Here is a 12810-nt window from a genome sequence, read left to right on the forward strand (position 1 = left end):
AGCAGTGTGCTCAGGTGGCCAAGAAGGCCAAGAACATCCTGGCCTGTATAAGCAGCAGTGTGGCCAGCAGGTCTAGGGAAGTGATTGTCCCCCTGTACTCGGCTCTGGTGAGACTGCACCTCGAGTACTGTGTTCAGTTTTGGGCCCCTCGCTACAAGAAGGACATCGAGGTGCTTCAACGAGTCCAGAGAAGGGCGACGAAGCTGGTGAGGGGTCTGGAGAACAAGTCTTATGAGGAGTGTCTGAGGGAGCTGGGTTTGTTCAGCCTGGAGAAAAGGAGGCTCAGGGGCAACCTTATTGCTCTCTGTAGGTACCTTAAAGGAGGCTGTAGCGAGGTGGGGGTTGGTCTAATCTCCCATGTGCCTGGTGACAGGACGAGGGGGAACAGGCTAGAGTTGCTCCAGGGGAGTTTTAGGTTGGATGTTAGGAGGAACTTCTTTACTGAGAGGGTTGTTAGGCATTGGAATGGGCTGCCCAGGGAAGTGGTGGAGTCACCATCCCCGGAGGTCTTTAAAAGATGTTTAGATGTAGAGCTTAGCGATATGGTTTAGTGGAGGACTTGTTAGTGTTAGGTCAGAGGTTGGACTAGGTGATCTTGGAGGTCTCTTCCAACCTAGACAATTTTGTGATTCTGTAAGGCAGCACAAATCTAGACACCAAATAAGTTATTTTTCTCGTATTCTATTTGTGGTCTAGACATTTTGACAATTGATCTCCTGAATTTCTAGCCTATGTTTAGTCATTCCTTAGACTTAAAATCATATTCCCTGATTACAGAGAAGATAACTATTTATTTGTTAAACAAATTACACAACGATAGTTGACAAATTAGAATATAAGCCTTAGTGCAAGTAGGACTTTACATTTTAGAATACCATATTGGTAATATAAATAGCTTGTAGTTTAAATGGACAGAACATATTCTTTTTGATATTTCAATGTGCTTCTCATTTCTATGAATTCTACCAAATTACAAGGTGTGTGTAATTGGCTCACCTTTGATTTTTCTGTATTCTACTCTTAATTTTTTTTAGTACAAACTGAAAGGGTTATTGCAGAGTCAAGATCTTGACATTGCATAATTTTATCACTGAACTTTTTTCATCCATGAAAAGTTTTATGGTTGCAAAGGGAAATTACTCAAGATTTTAAGTGTATAGAGAGGCCCCCCACCTGATACGTATGTATTATGGTATAGACTCCAGCTGTTGGTATACTGCTCTGCTTTAAAGAGAAGAATGGCATTTTGGAGTTAGTTCAATCATTTTTGTACATTGTTCCTGTGTTCCCTGGCAGTAATATGCATGATGTCCAACTGATGCACTGAACCATATAGAGAGAACCTCTGTCTTAATTGTTGCAGATAATTGCTTATATTATATAATAAAGGAGGCTAAATCTGCAGAGGAGAATCTTTTACAGTAGTATTAATCATTTAACAAACAGTTAAGAAGGTGCACCTTCAGTGTCTTTGCAGATTTTTGCTTCAGCCTTAAATTGTTTGTTTTCTCATTATATATTGCAGCTGCTTTATTAGATGTTTCTCTTAGGAATTTTACAGGGACTTATGATTTGATTTTGACCATGTGTTTTGAAGGTGCTTTTTTTTTAAAAAAAATGATTAATTGGCACCTGTGGTAGACTAACAATGAACAATAGTCTATGAATATATTAAAAAGTATTAGCTAGAGAAGTTCCATTCTTGCTTTTAAATTGAATAAGTTTTGCTGTTTGTGCACATACATGCTGAGGGGGATTACTTTGTGGGGATGGAGGGGAACTGATATTTTTGATTGGACACTTAATCTCTTTCTATATTTATAATTTATGATTTTTTTTTCCTGTTTGCAGATAAGCCTCTGAAGAAGCGAAAACAAGAAAACAAACCACAGGAGGCTGGGGGTACTACCGGAGGAAATAGACCAACTTCTCAGGAGACAGGTTCTGCAGGAAATGGGGCAAGGCCAGCGTTGATGGTTAGTATTGATCTTCAGCAAGCAGGAAGAGTGGACTCTCAGGCAACAGTAACTCAGGATTTGGATGCCTTCAAAAAATATGAAGAAATTAAGCAGTATAATGACGGGTTTGTGTATGTTCCCCAGGAAGACACTGTTGGAGTTCTTAAACGTGAAAACCATCCTGAGATTTTTAGGAAACAGGCAGACTTTGAGGGTCAAAAGACAGATATCCAGCAAAATGAAAACAGACAAATGGAATTTGAGCAAAATGAGAACAGAAGGTTGGAAAGTACACACAATGAAAACAAACAGGTAGAAACTAAATATGAAAACAAACAAACAGAGCTGAAACAAAATGAGAACAGACAGACAGAGTCAAAACAAAATGAGAGCAGGCAAATGGAGATGAAACAAAATGAAGGAAAACAAAATAATGGCAAACAGGAAATAAGGCAGAGGCCTGAAACGCCAAAACAGAAGAGCGAAGGCAGGCCTGAAACACCAAAACATAGACATGATAATAGGAGAGACTCGAGTAAACCATTGTCAGATAAGAAAATTGAAATACCTAGGCAAAAACCAGATGTGAAATCTGATACTTCAAGGATAAAATCTGAAAGTAGATCAGATCCAGCAAAACAAAGGCCTGATGGGCGTTCGGTTTCTGATACACTGAGGCGTGACCATGATAGCTTTAAACAAAGATCTGAGGACAGGGGGGAGTCAGAGAGATACAGAGGGGATCCATCCAAGATTAGAAGGCCTGAGTATTTGAGATCTTCAAACAAAAATGAATATGATTCTAAGCATGGTATTAAACCTGATGTTTCAAAAACTGAGAAATTTGAAAGGAAACATAGACATGAGTCTGGTGAATCAAGGGAAAGGTTTTCTTCCGGGGATCAGAAATCAAGACCTGACAGCCCTCGTATTAAACAGGAAGGCAGAGGAGATTTTAGTAAATCAAGACCTGAAAAAACTGGTTTTAAATCACCCAACAGCAAGGATGAACGAAGGACAGATGGTAATAAGAGTAAACTTGATAGCAATAAAGCACATGCTGAGAATAAAGCAGAGTTTCCCAGTTACTTGTTGGGGGCAAGATCTGGTGCATTGAAACATTTTGTCATTCCAAAAATCAAGCGTGATAAAGATGGCAATGTCACTCAGGAGTCAAGGAAAACTGAATATAAAGGTGAACAGAAGGATAAAATAGAGAAGATTGGGCTAGCTGAAGATCTAAATAAAGGCGCTAAACCTGTAGTTGTCCTTCAGAAACTTTCTTTGGATGATGTGCAGAAATTTATTAAGGATAGAGAAGATAAATCAAGGGGCTCGTGTTTTAAACCTAACAAGAACAAGTCATCCAAATCTAATAAAGGTAAGACTATTTTTGTTAATTGCATTATGTATTGTACACTCCTGTTCTTTTAGTTTGCTATTCCTGTGGTTAGAAATTAAACACAAATGTTTGATAGTTTATATGCTTGCTTATGTGATTTCAGGGAATCAAAGTGAAACTCATCTCAGGGCTTGTTACTGGAAATCTTGAAGTGAAATGATGTATTTGTTTTGGTGCAAGTACCTAATGTGGGAATACATAAGTGGTTTTAAGCTGTACTTTCTGCTACATGAGTCTAATCTGGTAATTTATCTAGTTAAATATAATGGGTATATGTATGAATTAAACTGGTTTAAGTGTGCCTATATAAGGGACGGTTACTATTTTAACGAAATCAGTGTAACTGAAGAGGTGGAATATGCTACTTAGACAAGCCCTAAGATTCTTTTCTATTTTTAATTAGGACTGAAATGTGGTTTGCCAAGAGATGTTTTGACGTCATACAACAAGAACAGACTTTAAAAATACCATTTGCCTCTCTTACGCTATAAATACATCACTTTTACAGAGTCTCTACACTTCAAGCTTGTTGTGGTTTTAAACCAGCAGGCAGCTAAACACCACACTGCTATTCACTCACTCCCCCACCCTCCAGTGGAATGGGGGAGAAAAACTGAAAAGAGAAGTGCAAGAACTCATGGGCTGATATAAAGGCAGTTTAATAACAAAGGAAAAACAAGAAAGAAAAGAAGGAAAAAATAACAAATAAAATAAACAGAGCAAATGATGCACAATGAAGTTGCTCCCCACCAGTTGACCTATGCCCAGCCAACCCCCAAGCAATGGTGCCCCCCCTTCCCCCGCCAACTCCCCCCTGTTTTATTGTTCAGCATTATGCCATATGGTATGGAATATCCCTTTGGCTTGTTTGGGTCATCTGTCCTGGCTGTGTCCTCTCCCAGCTTCCTGTGCACCCCCAGCCTCCTTGCTGGCTGGGCAGTATGAGAAGCTAAAAAGTACTTGACTTAGCGTAAGCACTGTTCTGCAACAACTAAAACATCAGTGTGTTATCAGCATTATTCTCATCCTAAATCCAAAATATGGCACCATACCAGCTACTTGGTAGAAAATTAACTCTATCCCAGCTGAAACCAGGACGATATCCACCCCTTATTCCATACCATCGATGTCATGCTCAGGTCTTACACTTTCCAATATATTCTCATTAATTGCCACCATCCTTTCCATCCATTGATACACAAACACATATCATCCCCTTAGTCTGTGGGCCAAACCTTTAAAATGTCCATTTAAATGTCCATTTAAAATGTTCATTAAGTTCATTTTAGTCTATGATTTTGGTCATAATGGTCCTTCTGGACAGGAAAGATGGTGAGTGGTGTTGGAGCCATCTCTGGTCACATCACTGCTGCACTTGCCTGGTTCCATCAAGATTAATTCGTCATTAATCTGGGTGACTCTTGCGGTAATAACATTGATAAGGCATATAGCAACCATAGTTGTGATGGTATATCATGCCAATTGACATATAATGCTGTATAATTCATATCATTGGGTATTATAGAATCATAGAATCATAGAATATCCTGAGTTGGAAGGGACCCTTAAGGATCATCAAGTCCAACTCTTGACACCGCACAGGTCTACCCAAGTTCAGACCATGTGACTAAGTGCACAGTCCAATCTCTTCTTAAATTCAGTCAGGTTCGGTGCAGTGACCACTTCCCTGGGGAGCCTGTTCCAGTGTGCAACCACTCTCTCTGTGAAGAACCCCCTCCTGATGTCAAGCCTAAACTTCCCCTGCCTCAGCTTAACCCCGTTCCCGCGGGTCCTGTCGCTGGTGTTAATGGAGAAAAGGTCTCCTGCCTCTCGACACCCCCTTACGAGGAAGTTGTAGACTGCGATGAGGTCTCCCCTCAGCCTCCTCTTCTCCAGGCTGAACAGGCCCAGTGCCCTCAGCCGTTCCTCGTACGTCTTCCCCTCCAGGCCTTTCACCATCTTCGTAGCCCTCCTCTGGACACTCTCCAACAGTTTCATGTCCTTTTTATACTGTGGTGCCCAGAACTGCACACAGTACTCGAGGTGAGGCCGCACCAGCGCAGAGTAGAGCGGGACAATCACCTCCCTCGACCTACTAGCGATGCCGTGCTTGATGCACCCCAGGACACGGTTGGCCCTCCTGGCTGCCAGGGCACACTGCCGGCTCATATTCAACTTGCTGTCTACCACGACCCCCAGATCCCTCTCTTCTAGGCTGCTCTCCAGCGTCTCATCGCCCAGTCTGTACGTGCAGCCAGGGTTTCCCCGTCCCAGGTGCAGGACCCGGCACTTGCTCTTATTGAACTTCATGCGGTTGGTGATTGCCCAGCTCTCCAACCTATCCAGATCCCTCTGCAAGGCCTTTCCACCCTCATTCGAGTCCACAACTCCTCCAAGTTTGGTGTCATCAGCAAACTTGCTCAAAATACCTTCTATTCCTACATCCAGATCGTTTATAAAAATATTGAAAAGTACCGGCCCTAAAATGGAGCCTTGAGGGACCCCACTAGTGACCGCCCGCCAGCCTGACGCGGCGCCATTCACCATAACCCTTTGGGCCCTGCCCGTTAGCCGATTGTTCACCCATCGTATGATGTTTTTATTTAGCTGTATGGTGGACATTTTGTCCAGTAGGATCCTATGGGAAACCGTGTCAAAAGCCTTGCTGAAGTCCAAAAAAATCACATCAGCTGGTTTCCCTTGGTCCACCATACGGGTGATCTTATCATAAAAGGAAATCAGGTTAGTTAGGCAGGACCTACCCAACATTAAATCACCTTGAGGGTATACATCAAACTTCGACATCTTTCTGCATTACTCACCAAGTGCACCCAGGTCCTTGAGAAAAAGCAATCCCACGGATGGGTTTACCTTTGCCTGATGCAGGAATAACCCAGACTGTCTTCCCAAACATGTTTTTATGTGCACTACAGGGACATTATCCTTCTACAGTACATAACAGGTTTGAGTGGGCAGGGCTAGCTCAGTTGGTAGATCCCCTAGTGTTGACTAACCAGGTGGCCTTTGCCAAATGCGTGTCCCAATTTTTGAATGTCCCAGCACTTATTGGTTTCAGTGTAGTCTTTAACAATCCATTACATCGTTTGATTTTCCCAGAGGCTGTTGCATGATAAGGGATGTGATATACTCACTCAGTGCCATTCTCTTTGTCCCAGGTGTCTAGAAGGTTGTTTTGCAAACGAGTCCCATTGTCTGACTCAATTCTTTTTGGGGTGCCATGTCGCCATAGGACTTGCTTTTCAAGGCCCAGGATAGCGTTCCACGTGGTGGCATGGGGCACAGGATATGTTTCCAGCCATCCAGTGGTTGTTTCCACCATTGGAAGTACGTGGCGCTTGCCGTTGTGAGTTTGAGGGAGAGTGATGTAATCAATCTGCCAGGCCTCTCCATATTTATATTTCAGCCATCGTCCTCCATACCAAAGAGGCTTTGACCGTTTGACTTGCTTGATTGCAGGGCATGTTTCACAGTCATGAATAACCTGTGCTATAGCGTCCATGGTCAGGTGTACCCCTCGATCACGAGCCTATCTGTATGTTGCATCTCTGCTGTGATGGCCTGAGGTGTCATGGGCCCATCGGGCTATAAATAATTCACCTTTATGCTGCCAGTCCAGGTCCACCTGAGCTACTTCAATCTTAGCAGCCTGATCCACCTGCTGGTTGTTTTGATGTTCTTCAGTAGCCCGATTCTTGGGCACATGAGCATCTACGTGGCGTACCTACGTGGCGTACCTTTACAACAAGGTTCTCTACCTGGGCAGCAATATCTTGCCACAATGCAGAAGCCCAGATGGGTTTGCCCCTGCGCTGCCAGTTGTTTTGCTTCCATTGCTGTAACCATCCCCACAGGGCATTTGCTACCATCCATGAATCGGTGTAGAGATAGAGAACTGGCCACTTCTCTCTTTCAGCAATATCTAAAGCCAGCTGAATGGCCTTCACTTCTGCAAATTGGCTTGATTCACTTTCTCCTTCAGCAGTTTCGGCAACCTGTTGTGTAGGACTCCATAGAGCAGCCTTCCATCTCCGATGCTTTCCCACAATACGACAGAACCCTTCAGTGGACAGGGCACATTGTGTCTTATTTTCTGGTAGCTTTAGGAAACTGGGTACCTAGGTAGCTTGAATAGGAAACTGGGGTTTCCTATTCAAGCCTGCTATGTGATCAATCCATCCCACTTGCTCCATGTAGCATCAGTTGCATGATGTGTAGAGGGGACCCTCCCTTTGAATATCCATCCCAGTACCAGCAGTCGGGGTGCCAAGAGGAGCTGTGCTTCAGTACCGACCACTTCTGAAGCAGCTTGAACCCTTCATACACGGCCAATACCTCGGATCCTCTGTATCCCTGACTCCAAAACACTAGGGGTTGACCATGAGTCTGCCCTGGTTCTTTCTTCCAGAGGCTCCAGGTGGGGCCATTCTAACAAGCTGCGATGTAGAGCACGTTTTTTACATCTTGTTCTGCTCAAAAGGACCCAAGGGCTACTGCATGAAATATCCCCCATTTAATTTGTTCAAAGGCTTGTCCTTGCTCGGGGCCCGATTTGAAATTGTTCTTCTTCCAGGTCACTTGGTAGAGTGTCTTTACATTCAGACTGTAATTTGGAATGTGCATTCTCCAAAACCCCACGATACCTGAGAAAGCTTGTGTTGGTTTTTTTTTGCTAGTTGGTGGAGACATAGCTGTTATTTTGTTGATCACATCCATTGGGATTTGATGATGTCCATCTTGCCATTTTATTCCTAAAAACTGGATCCCTCGTGCAGGTCCTTTGACTTTATTTTGTTTTATGGTAAAACCAGCCTTCAGAAGGATTTGGACTGTTTTCTTCCCTTTCTCAAATACTTCTTCCATTGTATTGCCTTGCATTGGGCACTAGAAGGACCACTGTGGTTTAAGCTGTTAGGCAGCTAAGCACCACATGGATGGTTGCTCACTCACCCACCCCCAGTGGGATGGGGGAGAAAATTGAAAAGGTAAGTGCCAAGAACTCATGGATTGAGATAAGGACAGTTTAATAAGAAAGGGGGGGGGGGGGGGAGAAGGAGGAAAGAAAAAAAAAAAAAAGGAAAAAAGGCAAGAAAGAATAATAAGAACAAAAAAGAATAAACAAAACAAGTGATGCACAATGCAATTGCTCACCATCTGCCTACTGATGCTCAGACAGACCCCAAGCAAAGGTAACCCTCCTGTTCAACTCCCCCAGTTTTATTTTTCAGCATGACATCACATGGCATGGAATATCCCTTTGAGCAGTTTGGTTCAGCTGTCCTGGTTCTGTCCCCTCCCAGCTCCTTGTGCACCCCCACCCTCCTCACTGGCAGGGTGGTATGAGAAACTGAAAAGTCCTTGGCTCTGTGTGAGCACTGCTCTGCAACAATTAAAATGTGTGTTATCAGCGTTATTCTTGTCCTAAATTCAAAACAAGGCAACATACCATCCCCTATGAAGAAAATTAGCTCTATCCCAGCTGAATCCAGGACAAGGCTGTGTGATGATAAACTTACAAAAAGGTATTGTCTTTAGGAGACATTCAGACAATTGCTGTCTCTAGGGTCCAGTGTATGTGGAAAGAGGAAAGGAACTGGTAAACAACTGGCTGACTTATTTAAATTAGTAATGTTGAGAGGATAATATGAGATATAGCTTCTTGTTAGGTTTGATTGTTTTTCTCTTTTGCTGAGTTAATGCTTTTTTATATGATTGCTTTTCTTCAATAATTTCTTTTTGATTATAATTTTGGCTTTGTTTTCAAACTGAAGTAGATCATCTCATATTGTGAAATCAGTGTTACTCAGTGGTCAGTGTTCCTTTTATAAATTTTGTCATTTAAAGCATTTAAATTTCTTACATAGTTCTTACATAGTGTTTACAGAGCTGTCATGTCTGAAAATAGACAAAACAATTGGCAGGGGAGAGGATTTGAACTGTATACAGGATTATTTATGAATGCAATTACAGCTATCTCATTATTTATGAATGTGAGACTGAAGTGTTTTATTTCAAAGGTGATTTGATGAGAAATGATATAGAAATCCTCTTTCTGAATATATAATGGTTTATGTGCATGTGTACAGAGTGGTATTGGTATAGTGAATTTATTGGTTTAAATCTATTCTCTACTAACCGGACTGTTGAGTCTTAAAGACTGAATAATTCAAGATGAGTATTACTTTTAAAAAAAAAAAAATGTGAGCCTCCTTGTTAGATATTTATTTTTTATCCTGAAAATATGAGTATTTCCCTACATTTCTCTTATAAATCAAGTTTCGAATGTTCAGCCAGACAGATTTTGGAGAAGGTGTCTTTTGAACTTCATGTTTTTCATGTGTATTTTTAGTTTTATGTGTTTTGTCCAAGTTTCTGATAACTTATGATATATTATGCTAAATAGGTGAACTCCAGTGTCTGAAAAGGTTCATAATTCATCAAGTGATATTTTTATAAGCCAGAGTCTACTCATCAACAACTGACTGATACAGAAAATATCCATGTGATTTCCAGTGTCCTCACTCCAATTAAAAGAAATACTATTCACTTTTTTACTCTGTGGTATTTTTAGTTATAAACATTTTAATGGACTAGGAAATGTAATTTTCATAAGCATTCTTTATTTAGTTCATCTTATATTTCTTAATAGAATATAACATCTTTTCTAGTGTTGCCTTTAGCATTACTATTACATTTCTTCTCCCATCTCTCATATTTCATGTAGCTTAGTACATTTTGATTTTTCTTTCCTTCTCTTATCTGCTTGTATTTCTTGCCCTTTGATTTTCCTGTCATCCATCCATCTTTCAATAAAACGTCTTCTTCTGGCCTTATCACATTCAACATCATTGCTGTGATTTAGCTTAAATCCAATTTAAAATAGGGTTAGTTCAAAACACAATTCCTGCTTCTAGGAATATTTTGTGCTATTATAAAATCATTTTTGATTCTGTGCTGCTTAGCTGTGGGCAGTTATGACCTCTGCTACATCATGGGATTATTCAGTTGCTGTGTCCAGATTCTTCTTTGACCAACAAACCTGGCTGGGTCTCATTTCTCAAAGCCAGAGCTGAGGACTGGATTATAAACAAGGAGGCTGAACCTCTCATTTTATTAGCCAGAGTCTGGGAACCTTCCCTTTGTGCCAGTACTGGGGTAGATGAGGAAAAATGATTTTGAAATATGTGTTCAAGCAGGTTCTAAGGAATGATACAGGATATGCTTCCTCTTCCTCCTGCCAAATCCATTGCCGCAGAGACTCCTGTGGGCACAGTCCCTTGGGCAGTGGTGCTGAGGGGTTTGAGTCTCCATCCTCTTGAGGGGGTACACATGCAGCTGCACCCATGCATCTTGTTCCTCAAGAGTTATCCCTTCATGAATGTAGTCAAAAGGTGAGGTTAAGGGGCTTGATAGAGGGTTTATATATATTATAGCTGTATACCCTTCCACAAACTTTAAGGTAGAGTGGGAGAGGAGCAATGAAAGCCACAGAAGTAAACGGACTATTACTTGGATTATTTTTGGTCAGTATTTATCTTGGCTGTGTGTTTTTCAGCTAACGATATGGTATTGAGATAAACGTCGAACTTCTTTCTTATGAGTCTTATGTGTCTTCCCCATGCCTTAAATTCCTCTTTGAGAAAAGGATTGCCATTGCCTTGTGATTCCCCTTCCATTCTTGAAACTTGTCCAGGGCACAGAATTATTTGGAGGAGTATGAAGCCAGTGACAAGGGACTTGCATCACCAAGGACTCAGTGCACAATATAAACAACATACAGGAGCATTTTAAGGGAAAATGCAGTGGAAAGGGTATTGTTAAATTTGCACACTGAGGGATATTTCAAATTTGGAGTTTGTTTTTTTTAAATGTTTTTGAATCTTGATGGCTGGTTAGTTCATAGGAAATCACACCAAAATGTAAACTGTACATCTGTTTTCTCTAGTTTGGAAAGTAAAAATAAATGATTACTGACAAGGTAACAGTTTATTAGTGTTGGTTTTAATTTAATGGCATGAACAGCCTTTCTGATTCTGAAAAGCTGAACTATGCTAGTTTGAAGTTTTTGTATGGGTGGCACTGATTGTTGTGTCAAAATATAGTTGCTGTCCATATTGAATGGATCCAATAAAAGTCCATAATGTTATTACTTTTTTTCCCCCCTCCTTCCTCTTCAACCTCTCTTGAAGGCAGTCTGGTAATGGATGTATCTATCTGAATCAGGGAGATCTACTTGACTTGCAAATTCAAGGCAAAGTGAGCTTGGATACTTCTAAAGATTTGATTTTAGAAAACATTAGCTAAAGTTAAAGGCCGTTCTACAAACTTGAAACCAAACATCAAGTTATGAACAAAAAGCAGTGCTTTACTTTTGAATCATATCCATGCCTTTCCATTTTTTAAGCCATATGTAAAGAAGGGAAAAATTATATTCACTAAGTATTTGTAGAACTCTTTCTACTATATGTGGAAAACATACGGGGGTGGGGGTGGGGTGTAGAGGGAGGGAGTTATTCCTTTGACCACAACAGTTTTTCAGAAAGCCTAGTTTCTGGGGGCATTCTTATTACATTCTTATTAACTTGTAGACTAACTTTTTGGTAAAGTTTCTTTCTCCTTTGCTATTTAAAAAGCCACACAAACTAGAGGCAAATGCAGCTGATTGAAGTGGAAGCAGGAACAGGAGGTACCAAGGATTAGAAAATATATCAAACAAATTGAAAAAGTGTAGGTGATCATACATGTTTTTGTAGATACTTTCATGGGGTTTTATGTTATATATTCTTTTAATAATTTTTGAAAAGGATCTTGTAAACTGAAAAGGCGTGTTTTTTACAGCCTAATGTTTGTTGCTGTGTGACACGATTCTTGTGATAAACTGGATTCTCTTAAGTATTTCTTTACTACTATGAACAAATAAGTACATTTATAATAAAATATGGAGCTGTAAAAGAATGAATTTAGTAAGATGTTTCTAGTGAAGATTGGATGGTCCTTATTCAACATAACATAAATAGTAAAGTAAAATAAATATAAACTCTTGATTCTCCTGCAGTATATAATATCCTTGAATTCAAAAAAGGATGTGCAGTCCTTTTCCACGTATATCAGAATTGTTGATACACACATAGTCATGCATAACTGCATGAGTAAAACTCTTTAGATTTGGTTATTTATAATCTTCAGCACCTAAGGAAACATGTAGCAGTCTTGTTCCAGGGAACATTGTGATAGATACAAAATCTTTAAAGATGGCTTATAGAGAACTTTACAATAATTCAATTTTTTCTCTTTTCTACTATTCCCTTCTCAAATAAAGAATTCCTTACATATTTTCTAATAAACAGAATAAAGGGGAAGCTTATACTATCACCTGAAATATTTGTAACTGGAGAAAGTGCAGTTCAATCAATTAGTTGAATTTAGCATTGA

General features: G+C 40.5%; 1 protein-coding gene across 8 annotated transcripts in view; it reads left to right on the forward strand.

Moving 5' to 3' along the window:
• LOC101793805 (nipped-B-like protein) overlaps positions 1-12810 on the forward strand; it is a 200874-nt gene that overhangs the window by 133853 nt on the left and 54211 nt on the right. For 7 of the 8 annotated variants that reach the window (XM_038169444.2, XM_038169445.2, XM_038169446.2 and 4 more), the window contains one exon: positions 1852-3339. The exons of the other annotated variant lie outside the window; for it this stretch is intronic. In XM_038169444.2, the coding sequence (XP_038025372.1) occupies positions 1852-3339 (1488 nt within the window). The remainder of the gene's footprint in view (positions 1-1851; positions 3340-12810) is intronic. 8 annotated transcript variants of the gene reach the window in all.

The sequence above is a fragment of the Anas platyrhynchos genome, chromosome W (genome assembly GCF_047663525.1).
Source record: "Anas platyrhynchos isolate ZD024472 breed Pekin duck chromosome W, IASCAAS_PekinDuck_T2T, whole genome shotgun sequence".
NCBI lineage: Eukaryota > Metazoa > Chordata > Aves > Anseriformes > Anatidae > Anas > Anas platyrhynchos.